This window comes from Amblyomma maculatum, chromosome 4, assembly GCF_055883805.1.
Source record: "Amblyomma maculatum isolate TAMU_Amacu chromosome 4, ASM5588380v1, whole genome shotgun sequence".
Taxonomy (NCBI): Eukaryota; Metazoa; Arthropoda; class Arachnida; order Ixodida; family Ixodidae; genus Amblyomma; species Amblyomma maculatum.
In genome coordinates this window covers 177,003,162-177,021,931 of record NC_139347.1, presented here as the reverse complement: position 1 = coordinate 177,021,931, position 18,770 = coordinate 177,003,162, and the positions used below count along the sequence as shown (strand labels likewise).

General features: G+C 43.9%; 1 protein-coding gene across 1 annotated transcript in view; it reads left to right on the top strand.

The window, feature by feature from the left end:
• LOC146193542 (putative cytochrome P450 49a1) overlaps positions 1-18,770 on the top strand; it is a 123,804-nt gene that overhangs the window by 3,479 nt on the left and 101,555 nt on the right. Inside the window, exons 2-4 of the mRNA XM_084600576.1 lie at positions 254-344; positions 6,427-6,664; positions 8,838-9,028. Of these exons, the coding sequence (XP_084456702.1) occupies positions 254-344; positions 6,427-6,664; positions 8,838-9,028 (520 nt within the window). The remainder of the gene's footprint in view (positions 1-253; positions 345-6,426; positions 6,665-8,837; positions 9,029-18,770) is intronic.

Below are 18,770 nucleotides of genomic sequence, written 5' to 3'. Positions count from 1 at the left end.
TCGCCGGAAACGTTTTCATTACGACATGCGCCAAGTATTCCCATGGACACTGCGCAGGGGCTGGAAAAACACGTCAGGCACGCGCATGTGTATAAAGGTTTGCAGCCTTTATTGTTTCGTCTAACATTCCACATTTTGATTTTCAAGCGATCGAAAGTGCTCAAAAATGCTCCGAAATGCATGTGGAGGCAAGCGGACTGCAACAATTGCATCATTTCAGCGGTTTTCAGTTGTATGGTCGCGTTATTTGCAGGAAGTTTCTTCCCTCAAGCCGTTTAGTGACGTACCCAGGATCAAAGCTTTCCCCGTTATTGGGAATACCTGGAAATACTTCTCTTTCTTAGGTAAGAAACAGTATTTTGATTACTTATTTTTCTTGTGAAATACAGTGAAAATAATGGCTTCAACTACACTTATACATAGGTTCGGTGCACTAGTTATGAAATGCTAAAAACGGGAAATGCTTAAAAAAGCTAAGACGTTCTTGCAGGCTAGTCGTTTCACTACTGGACTCGTGTTTTCGCGCAGAAAGACAGCACGGGAAGGAACGAATTTGCGAGAAATCAGGAACTAAAACTTAACTTTTTGTTAACATGCTACTTTCAATGGTCTTAACTGGGCTAGTTGGTGAACGAATTCAGGCATGGTGCTAGCGCACAAGGAGGACACACTGCGGGTAGGCGGACAGGACAAACGCTAGACTTGCAACTGAAATTTATTCCGGAAAAAACACACTTATACAACTTTTTTTCTTTTTTTTCTCTTTCCCTCCTCCTTGACATGCTCCGCTGGTGCCGCCTTCAGCTGCAGTCGCGTCAGAAGTGATAAAAGCAACTTAAAAACGCCACGTTTACAGAATGCACTGAAATGATTAAATTCTATAGATCTGAAATGAAAATGGGACGAAGAACATCATGAATACGATACAAAAAGACCTTACAGAACCAAAATATAATCAGGAAATAAAACCGTTGTGGCGAAATAAATCTTCAAAAGGTAACGTGAAAGCTAAAACAGACATGTGTAAAGGCATGCCGAGTTGAAGTACACCGCGATAACCCAGGAACAATTAGATGAGACAGAAAAAACAACCATGAATTGATAAATAAAATACACCTGGAAAACACCAGCAACAAAATGAGCAGGAGTTCCAAGACAAAACAAAAACCACAATACCCTTGGCGCAACCCCAGGCACAATTCTTAGGACACAGGAAAGAGTGATGGGAGAAAAAAATTGCCCGCCAGATAGTAACAAGGGCTACGACGAATAATCAACTACTGGTGAAGGAAAAACCTTCAGAATTTTCATAATTCATAATTCAAAACCCTCATAAGCAACCATAGGAAAGATGAATACTAGGGAGAGTAGGAAAATCCTTGAGGCCCTCTGTATAAAACTGGCAGCAGATGAATGCGTGAGTAAGCCCTCTGTCGAGCTCAGTAACAAATAATGGGAATATCTGGAAAGGTATGGTGGCTATCAAAATTTTTGATGGCTGTTTGTTCACCAGTAGCTGATCATTCGTCATAGCCCTTGTTACTATCTGGCGGGCAATATTTTTCTCCCATCACTCTTTCCTCTGCCCTAAGACTTGTGCCTGGGGTTGCGCCAAGGGTATTGTGGTTCTTCTTTACTTGTGTTGGAACTGCTGCTCATTTTGGTGCCGGTGTTGTCGCGGTGTATTTTTTATCAATTCATGGTTGTTTTGTCTGTCTCATCTAATTGTTGCTGGGTTGTCGCGGTGTATTTTTTTTATGATTGTTTGGTCTGTTTCATGTAACTTCACCTCAGCATACTTTACACATGTCCGTTTTAGCTTTCACGTTACCTTTTGAAGATTTCTTTCGCCCCAACGGTTTTATTTCGTGTTTATATTTTGGTTCTGTAAGGTTTTTTTTCGTACCGTACCGTAGAACAAATTTCAGTTGCAAGTCTAGCGTTTGTCCTGTTCGCCTACCTGCAGTGTGTGTCCTCCATGTGCGCTAGCACCATGCCGGACATGCTACTTGTTTATGCTGTCCATCCTACTTATGCCAATAAGGGTTAGAACAATGTATTGGTTCTTGTTAGGAACTTGCGCGGCAGGTTAAGCGTTTGTTTTCTATCATACAATAAATAGCTTAGAACGTTGATGTTTTAGCGCATAATTGGCTTTACAATTTGCATTGATGTCTGCGAGTCAAGCTAAAACCGAAAAAAACATGAAAAAATTTTTGACCACAATAGCCAAACTCTCCTTAGAACACAAAAAAAGTTTCGAGAGCACTGTGGAATTTACACTCCAAGCGAAAGCTTGAGTGTTGCTGGTGTACACGGTGGATCACGTTTGCTCTCCTTATGAATATTGCCTAAATGCACCATCATTATTACCGCTTATGTCCTCATTTTTATGATCACAAATTACAGTGTCATGCTCATTGCTACTATGATCCTCGTGGTATGTAAGGTGAATTATTATATTCGGTTTACAATCCCTGGCGTGGCGCAGTTGGTTAAAGCGCTCGGCTGGAGATCCGAGAGATGGAGGTTCGACTCCCAGTACAGATCAGATTTTTTTAATAACTCCTAATTAATGACCAATTAATGTTATGATATCGTCACAACTAAATGTCTGAGTTGCGTCGATGATGTCATCAGTTTGATTGAACTAACTCCTTCTGACTAAATTTTCGAATTGTCGCCTAACCAGATACGACCTTCATATTATCTATATATTGACGAAATTTTGCGGCAGAATCGTGGCTGACAGCATACGCCGTTAAAGGCTTTCATATTAGAACCCTTGCATGAGGAACTAGTGGAGCCAACCGGCAGATCCACCCGGTCGGCAAGAGTGAAATGCCCTTTTGACAACGCACAGAGAAGCCGCGCGTTTCGGGGCACTTATATAACCGGGCGGCGCAGGGGGAGAAAAGACAAATTTTGCGAATCCTTTTTCTGCATGGCCGTTCATTGTTAGTCTTTCCGAGGGTTTGCTTCAAGTAGAATACATGCCAGGGCGTCGGTGCATCACGACTAGCGCCATGCGTAACTCCATCAGTCGCTGAGGTGGTCTTGCCTTGGGAGCTCGATTTTATCTTTCCTTTCAATCTTCACTGTTCCGTCGGTCGTGTAAGTCATCGGATGCCTAACCAACACCTTCTTTTAGAATGCGGACATGATTTGGAATGCCAGTCAGTGACAACAATGTTGCGAAGCTCTCACCGGCTCTGTGTTGACGGCGCGCATGAAAACTTTAAGATGTCTTGCATGTTGAGGACGCAGTCGCGAAAAATGAAGCTTTTATCAGTGAGGTGGCCATCTCAGCTTGACGATAAACAGGAGCCTATGAAAAGATGTCTTCTGAGGTTTCGCTTCCCGTAGAATTCGTGCCAGGGCGTCGGTGCATCGCTGCTCGGGCCATGCGTAACTCCGTCAGTCGTTGATGTGCTCGTGCCTTGCGAGTTCGATTTTAGTTTTTCCTTCAAAGTTCGCTGTTCTGTCAGTCCTACAAGCTCATCAAATTTCTAGTCAAAAATTGCTTTAGAATGGTGGCTTCATTCGGAATGCCGGCATTCATCTCAAAGTTGCTACTACTTTATATGAAGAACCAGTAGATATAGATATTCAGCTTCGCTTTAACCAAGCCGTACAAGTGTAGTTGCGTTACCAAGGTGTGGTGTGTCCCGCTCAAGGTCAGAGGCCAAGGTTGATTCGGCACATTTTACGAATATGTGTACGAATTATTTCGCGAAGTGGTGAAATCTGACTGTTACACATTTTTTTGCTACAGAGAAATCAACATTTTAGCTACTTTGCTCTCATTAAAAATCCTCTAAAATCTCCTATTCCTGTTTTGCATAACCCGGCAAGAGAAATTATGAGTTTTAATAGTAGGTTTTTCTTAGGATATGAAAACAATTATACGGGTAACTGTATGTGGAGCCTGCACACATCAACAAAAAGAAAAACGAAATTGCACGCAGCAATGCCGATGCAACTGATACCCTATCGTGCCAAAATGTACATGTTGATTCCAGTCCATTTACAGCGCAAAATTGTTCAGTTGTTTTCGGAGACCAATACTGAAGATATACTGACACACAAGCTCCCAGAGATCACTATCTCGTAATGTTCAATTATTTATCTTCAACTTTCTACTATTGTACATGAAGAACAAGCGGACATAGATATAAAGCTTCGCTTTAACCAAGCCATACAAGTGTGGCTTCGTTACCAAGGCGTAGTGTATAGTACTCAAGGCCAAATGGCAAGGTCGGCTCTATTCCATGTTCTCCTATATTAAATGAGCTACACGAATTGCCACCAGCTGCCAAGACGGCCATGCGATGTGATCTCATGAAGGCATACAACGCGACAATAAATCAATAGCTGGTCAAAATCATCTTCCAAACGTAATCTACCAGAGATGTCACGTGATGTATGTCTTACGATGCTGGCACAACATTTTCTGCTGAATGCAAACAGTGTCGCTTCAAGCAACCAGCATTCACAACGAGGCGTATGTCGCGCAATGCTACAGTTTGGTTTTCATTAGACCAGGAGAGCACAACAGAAATAAGGTGGGACAAAATTAGACATGTGCCAAAACATCGCGGAAGCAAACGCCCAGGCTGAGTGAGGTTAAACATCAAGATAAGAAATTTTAAAGTAACAGCACGAAAAGAGGTTCTGCAGAAAAAGCGGTATCGGCGTGGTCGGCGTTGGCGTTGTGACGAACAATCACGGGCGTGCACCTCACAGATTCTAGTTTACAGGTAACAGCCGGCAGTGATTACTTGTTGTGTGGGGTTACTGCATGAGAGCACCTGACACCACGGGCCTTCCAACTCGGGATTTTCTTTTAGATGGAAGGGAGGGGCGAGTATCAAACATTTCGTGACCTCTGCATTCCGACCGACACGCTATCCTGAAGTAAAGCAGGCGCAAAAATACGGGACATTATCAATGTTGGGTATATGTTGAGTGTCGTGGTAGCTTCTCCCTGTACCCATATGATCCAGTTTCATACAATATAATTATAGGCAGTCATCAAAAAGTTATTGTTCATGCCAGTTGCAAAATGCAGGTGCACTTTGCGTCAAAGTTATTGCGTAATACCCGAAAGAAGAGCTTAAATGTTGCCTTAATTCTTCTATTATGGCGAGAGCAGAGCTACGAATAAATAAGTGAACCTCACATGGAAGGCTCCGAATTGCATTGTAAAGTGTACAGTGCTGACAATAATAAAGCTGCAGTGTTATCCTGAAGCCGCACCTCAGGGCCAGGGCCTTGAAGGTTCAACTAACGTCAACTCGGCTACATAGTTCAAACACGTGCGTAGCGCAAGCAGTTCGCGAACATGTGTTGTTAATTGCCGTCCTGCTTTCGCTAAAACTGGATTTGAGGTGGTTTACCTCGTAGAATGAGGTGGACGACTTCCACTGAGTGCAAGTCGCGAGGATGCACACCCTATGCCCTACAAGCCGCGCAGCCGCGTACTGGCACAGCCGGATGTCGTCGGTAAAGGTTTGCATTGAAAAAAAAAAAGAGAAAAAACTTTAAAAATTAGGCTGTGGGCTGCATGGCAACACCCTTAGAGAGCCTCTATGATGTATGTCATGAGTCTTCGGCAAATGGACTAGAAGGGGAAAGAAAATAAGCTTTCTATGGGCTTTAAATCTTTCGTGAGTGCTGTTAAATCATATAAAAGGGGATTTTATGGAAATCAATAAGTTTTTCAGGATAAACATACCAAGCCACGCGAGGAACTGCAGGAGAAGTTTTCGCCTCAGTCACCTATATTTCTACAAACACTGGAATTAGGTCAAAGCTTTCATTACACAGATTAAATGTACATCATGATTTGTTTTCTCTTATCACAGCGCACCGCAGCTAAAAGTGCGTGACAGAAACTTTTTCTTCCCTTTTATCCATTTATATTTGGGAAGTTATAGAAATATTCGCTGCAATGCGCGGATTTAACAGCAGGTTTAAAACCACGAAACTACTAAACTTTTCTCAAACTTGAGATATATTGCTAACCGGCTGCTAAGTGGACAATTGTTCCTAAGTCATAATTGTTTCGTCCATCGCAATGCGCTGCCAAAGCATGGCTGAAAAGCTGAAAAAAAGGAAATTGCGGGATCGGTGGCATGTGGCATGGAAACAGTGGTATTTCCTTGGTCTTGCAATGCATAATGCGAAGATGTTCCTGTTATGAAAAAAAATATATATTCTCCGCGAAATACGGTAGGACCTCATACCTGTCTAGTGCCTAGCATTGGGCACTTATTCAGCACTTCTTTTCTACCGCTAAACTAGACCATTTCCTTAATTTGTGACAGCAGCGATTCTGCCTTTCTCCAAAAATGTTTATTCGAATAAATAAATAGCATGACTTTAAATTCTCGAAGTTGATGGCACGTCATTTGTCTCTTTCAGGGTTGCACCACAATTTTGATACAAACCGAGTTTCCTGGGATATGAATCGCCGATACGGACCTTTGGTGGCCGAGGAGCTTCCTGGGCGGAATACTGTATTGCATGTATTCAGTGCCGACGACATTCGAACCCTTTACCAGGAGGAAAAACAAATGCCCTACCGGATGGGAATACATCCGTTCAAGATTTATCATACGAGCAAGCCGGAATACTTTGCCAATTGTGGCATCGTTAATGCGTAAGCCCGTAATCAAGAAACACATTTAGGACACGGATTTGAACACTGCGAATGAAAAACGGCGATGCGACTTATAAGATAAAAAGCAATATTTACCTTAAAAGACACGTTTGGCAGGTAGCGGCAAAGAGCTGTGAGTGTTAACATTGCTTAGATGCAGAATGGCGGCGGGTTCAAAGAACACAGTAAAGATAGTTTCTCACCATGGCTAATCTTCGTTTAACACCCTCTAATGTTACAACAAAAAAAAATTAGATTTCCTGCTCAGGCTACATGAATTCTTAAATCGTGAGTCAGTGCCATAATGTGAAACATTGCGGGAAACTTATGAAAACTCTATTAGGAAAGTGTTCACCTCTTTGTCGAGCACGAAAGCCAACCTTTCTCCTGACGGTTGTACCTTTGTGTTTGTGCTGTGCCACTTTTTGCTTGCCTTAATGTATCTATCAGTGATATAAGGACAAGGCGAGGATTCTTGAACATTATTTTTATTGCAGCACAGAGCTGGAATATTGTATGATGTTTTTGATCATTTTGTTGAGAGTCTTATAACTGTCTAAGGCGTTTTAATCAGTTGCTTGTCAAGCTTATCGTACGATCACAGAGCGTAGTTTCGGCTGCTTAAGAATCCACTAGTGCGTGCTCAGGAAAATTGTTGGAAGTAAATCCCGAATTATTGTAAGGTAATGTTGTGAAGTTACCGAATGGAATGATAGCGTTATGCAAATGGCGACTACTGCTTTTAGAGGTCATGCTCCGCGAGCACTGAGCAGGTACGACTGCCATACAAAACCTGTAGAGAGCGTTTCTAATATCAAAGCGCAAATACTACGACCGGCTCAATAGAATATTTGCGTTTATTGTGAATTGGTTATCTTACAACTGGGAAAATTTGGTCTAGTAATGTTTTGAAATGAAAAATGCAATTGTCTACAATATGCAGTAAAAGATTACAGAAAAAAGACAAGCAAGGAACGTGGCGACGCGAAGGCTTGTGTCGTTCCGTTCTTCTGTTTGCAACTTCATTGCGCTTTTAATATCTGATCAGTAGTTCCGTTAACTCACAATAGCCTCTCTATATTTTCCAGGCACGCTCTGTTAACCCAGCAGCATTAAATGGCCCGTTCTGCAGAACACTAGGTGCCCTTATTACCAGCATCGTTTCCAAAGAAATATAAAGGGGACGAATGGCAACTGACATGGCAGTGATCCGATTGGTCGGTAGTTTGTGGAACATCATGTGACCAATTGACACGGCCGAGCTGTCAGGTGCTGGTAGCGTAGGTCTGAGTGGTTTCGTACCTCTCGGCTACGAAGAAGGCACATCAGCATGGTGTGGCTAAAGCAGGGCATCATATCTATGTCGGGTAATATTCCACGAAAATTTCCGCCTGTGATGTGTATGAAAATAAATACACGCAAGACAAATGACTCAACAAAAAAGACTAACCAATAGGAAACATTTTGTAGATCCTCGTTCATGTATCCGCCGAGTGACTTTCTAATATTTATTCTATAACTTGTACTTCTATTCACACGCATGCATTCATTAGACCTCAGTATTAAGACAGTCATGTATGTGAAAGTCCGATGTTGATATATAGATATCTATAATGCCCCGACTTAGCCAAGCCTTATGAATGTACATACTTCCGTGGCCTAAGAGCAGGCTATCTTACTCACTACACAAGGACCCTGAAAGGTTCGATTTCCATCCCACCCCTCTAAAAGTAGAAACAGAATTTTGCGCTCCTGCCATGTCGTAAGGTCTCTTGAAGTTGCGAAAATCCGCCTTCGATTTCTGCGCTGGCAAATATGTCCCATGTTGATACCTACCTCCAGAGTCATGCCTGTGTTTCTTCACTCACAAGGCCGACAACGCAGACCTTTCTGCAGAGCGAGGCCTTTAACGTTATCTTTTTTACTAGTTCTTTGAGGGTTGTGTAAGTTATGATGTTTGTGTAAACGAACGAGGACCCACATGAACAGAAGCACATTCTGGCCATTCTGGCCGTTAAGGTTGTAGCATCATACGCCTATAGGGTAAGCCTACTTGGGCACAAAATATGTTCTTACCTCTCACTCACTAGTGGTAAAAATCTCTGCTAAAACAATAACTCAAAGATACCGCTGTTTCACCTCACCATCCTCATTCGCCTCTACGCTTTTGCAGACAAGGCGAAGAGTGGAAACAAATTCGTAATATGGGTCAACCGTGCACCCTCCGGTCTCGTGTCGTCGAGTCATATGCGGGGCGCATAGAACAGGCTACCGATGATGCACTGCAGCTGATCGCAAGCCGGAGAGACAAGAGAGGAGATGTCGCTGGCTGCGATGAAATCTTGGCGAGGTGGGCACTAGAAAGTGAGTCTTGTTTTCAGTCCCACAAAGCCCGATGAACTGCTTGGTTTCAATGTATAAAAATATTTCTTTATTCTTGCAACTGAGATTTTTTTCTGTACACATCTAAACTTTACACATGGTCTATTAAATTTACTGTTTCCTAATGAAAACAAGCTCAGCACGGCAAAGGATGCGACAAGTAACAAGACAACTAGCGGCTTTCTGACCAGCAAGTTTCAAAGCCATCAGTTTTATTTTCACAACGCTCAGCTTATCGTGACACTATAATCTTTTATGAATATTTGATTGGCAGGAATGATCCTTTTGATCACACCTCAGTTAATATGACGATTGTGTATGGTGCATCCAACCAGCGAAATTGAAGCCGACTTCCCTGGTTCATCACATTCTCTATAGCAATGCCAACGTATTTCCCCTTTGCTTCTTCCCGTTCGTAAGCCGACTTCAGCTATCAAAATGGTACTCCTCTATCACGCGCTTTCTATGACCCGACGAAAATATCTCAAGCAGCCATGCATTATCAATTTAGACAGTTTTGCCAAGATCCCTACATTGCTTTCAATGCCAGCTCTGGTCAGAGAGAAAAACAAAAGAAAAAGGTGGTTTTCAACTGTCCCATGAACTTTTGAATATAGATGCCTGCTCTAAACAAGAGGCCTTGCTTACAATCAAACTGTATCCCCGTAGTAGCCTGATGCAAATATTGAGTGATGTGTGGCTGTCGTGAAAATTCGTGGAAAGGCACTGCTGAATTATTTATTATTTCGAAATGGCTGTCAAAAGAATAATTTTTTTTTCGCCATCGAGAAAAGCGGATTTTGTCTGAAAAAACTTTGCTCTGTGCGTGACCTGTATAGCCCAAGCTCTGGGTTTGGTCTTCATACGGTAGCACTCACTATTTTTATCGCCAAAATAAAACATCTGAGTATCATACGCAGATGTCTGCCTTAGTTGATTGGATGTCAGTGTGGAAGGTGAAATATTGCCGTCTCTGAAAGAAGCTGTTAATCAAAATTTCAAGTTTTATATGTGTGTGCGTGTGTCGATGATTGGTACATGAAATGAAATTACATGACGTTTCTATCTCGTGAAGCTCTACAGGTTGTTATTCAATGCATGTTACTTTTATTTCTATAAAGACCCATTTTCAGTGCCATTACATAAATGGTAGGTGCAAAGTTTTGGATTCAAGTAAAAAGCAGCCATATGTTATGATGATGAAGATGATAGCAATAAATAGCTGTACACTCTAGGCGAGAAATTCGCGGGAGAGGTTGGTGTTGTAATTTTATCGGGCAGACCACTCCAGCCCTCGGCGTTAGAGAGAAATATGAAGCTGTGAAGATGATGGTTCGCGCACGTGGACGGCTGATTTGGAGTTTACGAAGAGTTCGGTGAGATATTACTGCCGATGGGATCCTGTAGTGCACAGTTCGTAGATGGCTGTAAAATTTTGTGAAATAATGAAAGACTGGTGGAGCAGCTCGAGGCGGCTGTAATCCTAAAAGTGACTATGTTGTGGCAGGATGAATGAATCAATATAGCTGCATGGCTCTGAAAACGTTCAATTGCATCGGTAAAATAGGCTTGTTGTGGGTGAAAAATCCGTCATGCATATTTTAAATTTGATTTTACTGGTGCTTCGCGTGCTAATAACTTGACTGCATGGGTGCATTACGAATATGATGTCTCAGAACACCAAGTGGTTTGTTAGCCCAAGATATGATGTTAGTTGGGTGCCTTTTCTAGGACAGATCAACGCACAATGTTGTGCCATAATATTTGTACGTTTGCACTGGCGGCACGGAAAAGGGAGCAATATGATATGGACACGAGGGGGTTACAGCTGCTATGAAAAGAAAGTAAAGCAGATTTTTTAGTGATTAAGCTCTGTTAGCCAAATTTTGCATCGATCATAATTTTTGGCAGTCTCATTTTGGACGGGCTACTACAAATCAATACCAAACTTTTTTTTACAATATACACCAGCGTGCGGCTTATCACTATGACTGTAGCCATGAACCGATTCCGCACTGTTTGCTTCTTCATGCTCGTTGTTGCGAGATGCGGCCTTAACACTTTCATTGTAGTGCAAGACGCGCCGAGATGTATTCCAGCCATTCGCTTCTGTTCCTACAATGTTCCAGGTGTTGCTAGGCGCAATTTGCGGCATTATCTGTATGTTTGTCCGCCGCCTTTATATTGAGCGTAGACGGGTGCGACGAACATTTGTAGATCAACTACCGTCGAGCACGCTAGTACCCCTGTTACACGGGCGTTTTCAGCGGCAGTTCAGTTGAGCTTCAGTTGTACGTCATAACGGCCGTGGGAATGGAACGGTGGTGGTTGCGCTCACTCTGCATTTTCTATGTTCATTTCACTCTTCATCAGCGGGGGACATATGGATCATTGTGGAAATCGATTTCACGAACTGCTACGCCGAGGCGAAAGCCCTGCCTAGCGGCACCACAGCGGAAGTTGCGAAGTTTTTCGTCGAACGAATTCTCCTGAGACACGGCGCTCCTGAAGTTCTCATCACGGGCAGAGGAGCTGTATTTACAGCTGAGCTCACTCAGGCTACAACCTCAGTGGCTTGCGCTACAGCCAAATGAGCCACTGCTGGACAACTGCTCACCTTCCTCAGACCAGCGGACTTACGGAGCGCCTCAACAAAACAATCGCAGATATATTGACGAAAACAGCACTCGCCTAAGTCACAGACGAAGAAGAAAAAGAAAACATAAACACATTGACGTTTCGGCACCGCTACGGGTGCCTTGTTCACAATAGAAATGAAACGAGATGGGCCGTTGCTTATGAAGTTAAAGTGTTGCGTACAAAGTGCATGTACAGGGTCGTCCACTTCTAGCTATAACACGGTCACTGCTTTCAAAGCAACATTGCGCCCGACGTAGGCATATATCGATACAAAGCGATGCAAGCACACAAGGACCCGGGCGTTTTGCTTCACATGGCCTGCCACTAAGCTAAATTGCGTGGCCGATTCGGACGCAATGACGCTTTGAAAGCAGTGACCGTGTTATAGCTAGAAGTGGACGAGGCTGTACATCTCGGGTAGATTTCCCCGCGTCCTGTTTATCGCTTCGCTTGTCATTTGGATGTGTAATGATTCCTTGAGTAGGCGGGTAGATAACAGTTTTTCCCTTTTAAGTATCTGCGCGGAATCCCAGTCAATCAGGTGGCCCGTGTCTTGATTGTGCTCTGCTAGAGCGTTATAAGTCACTTTTTTCTTCTTTACGTCACGTTGGTGTACCTTCAATCGTCTTCTGAAGTCGTCAGTTTCGCCTATGTAGGAAGCGCCGCAATCTTTGAAAGGAATCTTGTAGACGACGCCAGGGTAGCTTGTCTTCTCCAAAGGGTCTTTGACCCGTACCAGGTGATCTCGGAGCTTGCTGGATGGTACATGGGACACTTGGACGTCGTAGGCAGCGAATATCCTGCATAAGGTTTCGCTGACGCTCTGGGCATAAAGAATGACAGCACGCTTTTTCTTTTCTCTTCTTTCTCCGGTTGGAGGGGCTGCAGCGCGTAGTTCTTGCGAACGGAGGACTTGGGAAGGGTATCCGTTTTCTTTAAGGTCCTTCCGTATGTGGCTCAGTTCACGCCGTGTTTTTCTTGGGCTTGAGCAAATCCTGAAGGCCCGATTAAAAAGCGCCGAGGCAACCGATCGCTTATGCCCTAATGGGTGCGCTGAATGAAAATTCAGATATTTACCCGTGTGGGTAGGCTTTCTGTATACACCCGTCGCTAAACCGTTTCTTGTTCTTTCAACAAGGACGTCAAGGAAGGCGAGTCGCCCGTTGACTTCTCCTTCCATAGTGAACTGGACGCTTTCTTGAAACGAGTTAAGGTGCCGCAGGAATTTTTCGGCGTCCTCTCTACGGATGAGACAGAAACAATCGTCAACGTAACGAAGGAACAGTCTTGGTGGAGGATCTAATGACGTCAGTGCGCGGTTTTCAATCGTTTCTAGGGTCAGGTTGGCACAAACCACAGAAATGGAAGCACCCATTGCTGTCCCGAAGACCTGCCTGTAGAACGTCTTGTTGAACCTAAAGCACGCGTTGGACAGGCAGAATTTGAGGAGCTGGCATAGATCGTCCGTTTCAATAGGTGTACGTTCAAGCAGAGACAAGTCGTTGTTCATAGCTGTTTTGCAACATTCGACTGCGAAGTCTACCGGCACACACGTAAACATGGATCTCACGTCGAAAGACACCATGACGTGGTCGTCGCCAAACGTATTGTCTTTAGTTTTTCTACAAACTGTACCGAGTCTTTCACGTGCGTGCTGGTTCTTCCGGCCAAAGGAGCAAGTACCCGGTGTAGGTAGCACGACAACTTGTATAATGGAGACCGGGTGAAGTCCACAATCGGGCGAAGTGGCACATCCTTTTTTGTACACCTTGGGTACGCCGTATATGGCTGGCGCGGAGCCATTGTGGCAGAGCAGGCACGCGGGCAAGATTGGGCTGGCGCATTGCTTCAGGCGCATTGCATAGGGCTAAAACGTGGAGGCTAACCAAGAGAGTTCTACTTAGGTTGAGGACAACTGAGAGGGCTATGGGAAAAAAATGATAGGGGTAACATTAAGAGATAGGAAGCGTGCAGAGTGGGTCAGAGAAATATATCAAGTTATTGACATTCTAGTGGAAATTAAAAAGAAGAAATGGGCATGGGCAGGACATGTAGTGCGAAGAAAGGATAGCCGATGGTCGCTTAGGGTAACAAACTGGATTCCAAGGGAAGGAAAGCGTAGCAGGGGGCAGCAGAAAGTTAGGTGGGCAGATGAGGTTAAGAAGTTCGAAGTGGTCAAGTGGATGCAGCTAGCACAGAACCGGGTTAATTGGAAAAATGTGGGAGAGGCTTTCGCCCTGCTGTGGGCATAGTCAGGCTGATGATGATGATTGCTTCAGTAGTGGAGTTCATGTCGTAGCCTGATGCTGGCACTGGTGCCTGACAGGGGAGAGATGAGTAGAAAGCTGTCAAGTATAGAAAACTGGGTGAGTTGGATTGGATTCATCTTAAAGCAGCGCGAAAACACAAGACTAAAAGGAACAGGAGACGACACAAGCGCTTAATAATCTCCCTCATTGCACGCGCTATCGTTGAAATGCGAGACCTATAGGTTCAGAAATTAAAGCGGGTATTGTATGTGAATGTATGCGCATTGTATGCATCAGCCGTCGAAATTATAGCACGTTGAGCGGAACCATGAAGTGAAAACAATACCACGCATGACGACGCAAGATGATCAGTGAATTAAGTGAGATTGCCAGATTAGTGATGCGCTTGCATGCAGTTTCAGTATACATTCGCTTGCACCTCAAAGAGATGGGCACGCTTCGTCGGCGTAAAGTTCTTGCGGCCGATGTTGTGCAGCCACTTTTTTCTTCTAATGGTGTCTTTGTTGCCGCTCGGAATCGCGAAAAGAACAAAGCCTTTTTCACGCCGACTTGTGCACTGAAATGCGCAGCAACTGAGCATAGTGCTGCTCTAAAGGAGTGCGAATAACGCGAAGTGCAAGCGCGCAATGTCTGGGAGTTCGGTCGTAGCAGCGGCGGCTGCCCAAAAAATGTCGCCCACGAAAACTGAAAACACAAAAAGAGCGAACTTAACGCGCGCTTTTCCAGAAGGCCGCCCGCGGAGGCAATCACCGTCCGACGGGAGAGGTGAGAGAGGAGGATCGGCGAGGGTGCGCGGCTTGGCGGCATAATTCACAGAAAGTCGCTACTTTCAAATTACCAAGGGACTTTACGGAGGGCTAGCTTTGCGCGCCGTCTGCTAGCCGGAAAACGCACAAGTGGAATCGTGGTCACCACCAACCTGTATATTTTAAGTAAAACTTTAAGGTAAAGCTCCGTCAGTGTTAATGTTTTTGTCGTCTGCGTATTCTCTTGAAAATGAGTCGAATGAGGCATGCAGACGACAAACTACGCAGCGAGATCACCAGTGCGCAGACGGAACGGCACACAGCAAGTAAATAGCGCATACTGTGCACTGCTTTTTTATATGCGGATGGTAGGGTAGGAAGGAAGTGTTTCGTCATTGGATGTAATTCAGGGTACGGCAAAGAAAACGAAAAAGCCCTCTTGTTTCGGCCGCCAACTGATTCAAAGCTTTTCGAGCAGTGGAAGCAGAACATTCCGCAGATTGGCCAGGAATTAATCAAAAACACAGGGTGTGTGGGCGGAATTTCAAGGATGAATTTTTTCTCTAAAAAACTACCGCAGCTATAAAGGAAACGTATTACTTAACGAAGAATAACGGGCTCTCCGTGTCAAGGATGCAATTCCGACAGTATTTCAGAAAATTTAAGAACCGGAAGCTGTTGAGTGATCTAAATCGGGGGGAAAATTGGTGAGCTGTATGAAGCAGATGAACGCAGCGGCACTGAAAGCGATATATGCCAGCGATGAGGCAGGCAACTGATGACACCTCAGTGCAGCTGGAAGATGCAGACAACGGGATATATTTGAAGGGATATATTCCCCGCAGCGATGCAGGCGATACGTAAGTGCAGCAACAAGAAGCAGACGACAGACGCGGCGGCAGCACGGTACCGCCGGAGCGGAGGCGCGGCGGCCGCACGCTTCAGCAGAGTCGGATGGATAGATGGAATATAGGAGCGTCCCCTTTGAAACGGGGGGTAGCAGTAGCTATCATGGTCATTTTTCTCCCTATATCTTAATTATTGATTTAGAATGGTTAACTAAACCATCATTCCATTTATTAAATTTTGTTCCTACATTACTAACATTATGTCACTTCTCTGCTTTTGAGCCACCAATCTTCCAGTCGTTTTTTGCTAGTTTCCACCGCCGGTTTATTCACCCGGCCACTCTTATCTCTAAACCCCAGAGCTTCAGGAACAGTGATTGCGCCTGCACCAACTTCCGGATGGATACCATTACATTCGAGTATAATATGGTCAATTGTTTCCCTGGAGTTTCCACATACAGCACATGCATCATCTCCATTGTCAAATTTCTTTTTGTAGCTGCGTGTTCTAAGGCACCCTGATCTAGCTTCAAAAAGTAGGGCACTGCCTCTTGAGTTATCAAAGAAATCATCCTTCCTGATCTGCATTTTCCACTTCTGGTATATTTCCGCACTCTGTTTCTTTCACATCGAATTTATCCAATTTTTACCTTCTGTGTTTTTCACCTGTTGCTTAATGCTCTTTATTTCTCCGTCCTTATTACTAGCATACTTACTTGTTAGTTTCCTAGTTCTTTTCCTCCATTGTGAGTCAACGCTTTTTAGGTACAGGTATTTAAATACTTTAGCTGCCCATCTGTTACTGTCCAATTTCCTCAGGCGTTCCTCATATAATATTTTACTCTGCGCTTCCCGTACTTCGAACGATGCCCAGCCCATATCTCCCTGTACCGCCTCATTTGTAGTTTTGCCGTGGGCATCTAGTGCTAATCGTCCAACGGATCTCTGATTGTTTCTAATGTCGACTGTACCTCTGATTTTAGGCACAAAACCGCATTTCCGAAAGTAAGTCCGGGCACCATAATTCCTTTCCAAATACCCCTCAAAACCTCATACCTATCTTATCCCCACAATGCCTTATGCTTCATTATCCCGGCATTCCTTCGCCCTTTGGCCTTAAGTGATTGCCCATGCTTTCCAATGTATGCCAATCCTTCGTTCACCCATTCCCCGAGATATTTATATTCTGCTACTCTAGGTATTTCAAGGCCTTGTATTTTAAGACCCTGATCAGTTGAGCCATTGAAAATCATCAGACCCGACTTGAATGCGCTGAAACTGAAGCCTAGAGCATCCCCTTCGTCTCCGCAATACTTAACTAGAGTTTGCAATTGTTCCAGATTCTCAGCTAGCAGCACAGTATCGTCTGCATATATCAAACCGGGGAGGCGCTGCTCTACCGCCTTTCTACCTAATCTATATGACAAGTTAAAACCTAGGGTACTGTCTTGTATCCTCCGTTCCGGGTTTTTTCATATAAAGCATGAACAGCACCGGTGATAGAGGACAGTCTTGTCTTAATCTTTTGCATACTTTGACATCCTCCGTACTTCTTATCCCTTCCCACGTAATTTCTACTTTGTTATCCCGGTATATTTCCTGTAGGAACTCTCTTATCTCATAACCGATACCTTCTTTTTTTAATATGTTCCACAGGAGTTCCCTGCTTACGTTGTCGTATGCCCCGTTTATGTCCAGGAAGGCCAAATACAGAGGTCTATTTTCCACTCTAGATATTTCGATGCATTGGGTAAGCACGAACAGGCTATCATCTAAGAGCCTACCATTTCTAAAGCCGTTCTGAAGTTCTCCGAGTATGTTGTTACTTTAAACCCATGCTTGCACCTTTAATTTCACCACCTGCATGGCTAACCTGTACATAACAGATGTTATGGTAATCGGCCTGTAGGATTTTATGCGCATCCTGTCTCCTTTCCCTTTATAAATGAAAATCATTTTACTCTGCCGCCAGCTGTCCGGAATTTGCTTATTCGTTATGACTGTTTCCAGAGCTTTAAACAATGTTTCCTTACTTTTTGGACCGAGTTCATTAATCAGCTTGATCGGAATTTCTTCTATTCCTGTAGATGTGGTTTTAGGAATATTTTTTTTCTACCTTTTTCTAGTTTAGATTGGTCAGTTCTAAGCTGCTTTGTATTCTTCTACCTTGTATTGCTTCCTGATTTGCGGAGATTACCCTATCGTCGCTTTTAAATGACTCGGCTATAAATGATATAATGTAGTTCACTGCGTTATCTCGCTTTAAACAATTTCCCTCGTTATCTTGAATTCGATCCTGCTTTCTTTGATTCTTCCTCCCTAGCCAGCTTATATGGTACCAGAAGTTTCTTGCTCCGCCTCTAGAGGCATCGTGTATATCAGCCATCCAGCGATCGGTGGACTGTCTTATTTTACTTTGGACGAGGGCCTGCACTTGAAGTTTCTTTTGCCGATAGGATTCCCATTTTTGGTCGATTTCCTCCTGAGATACCTGTGCTTTCTTTGCCATTCGGTGTTCCCTTGAAGCAGCCCGTCGTTGTTCAATAGCTTCCCTGATTTCCTTATTCCACCAGCTCCGTGGCTTTCTCTTTCCATTCTAGCGGTTTGCTACTTTAACCTCCTGAATTTTCCTCCTTATGAGTAGTTCTACATGTTCATAATCCCAGTCTTCTATGGCGCTTTTCTCTATTGCTTCCTTTATGTCTGCTGCTATCTGCGCTATTTGATCGTCGTATAATTTTGCGTTTACGTTTTGTCTAAGTTCCATTTCTCTTTTCATCAAGGGCCCCATCTGCAGACTAATACGTTTATGATCACTTCCCAGACTACACTCCCCTTCTTCGTCTATTTCCATTTTTGTGACCTTGCTATAAATTTCCTGCGACATTAGACAATAGTCAATGGTCATCTGCCCATTGCGGAATTCCCACGTGATTTGGCCTTCACATTTTGTTTCTCTATTTAATATAACTAGATCGTGTCGCTCACAGAAATCTAGCATTAGCTTGCCGTTACAATCCATGTATCCATCCAGATCGTCGATGTGGCCGTTCATGTCCCCCAGTAGAATAATATTGGCCCCGTTTCCAAACTGGCTTATATCGTCACTGAGACATTCAACAAGATCCCTGTTTTCTTGCCTGCATTGATGTCCTATTCCTAAATAAACTACCCCTAGCCATGCCCCTGTGCCGGCAATTGTTCGTGAAACTCAGATATG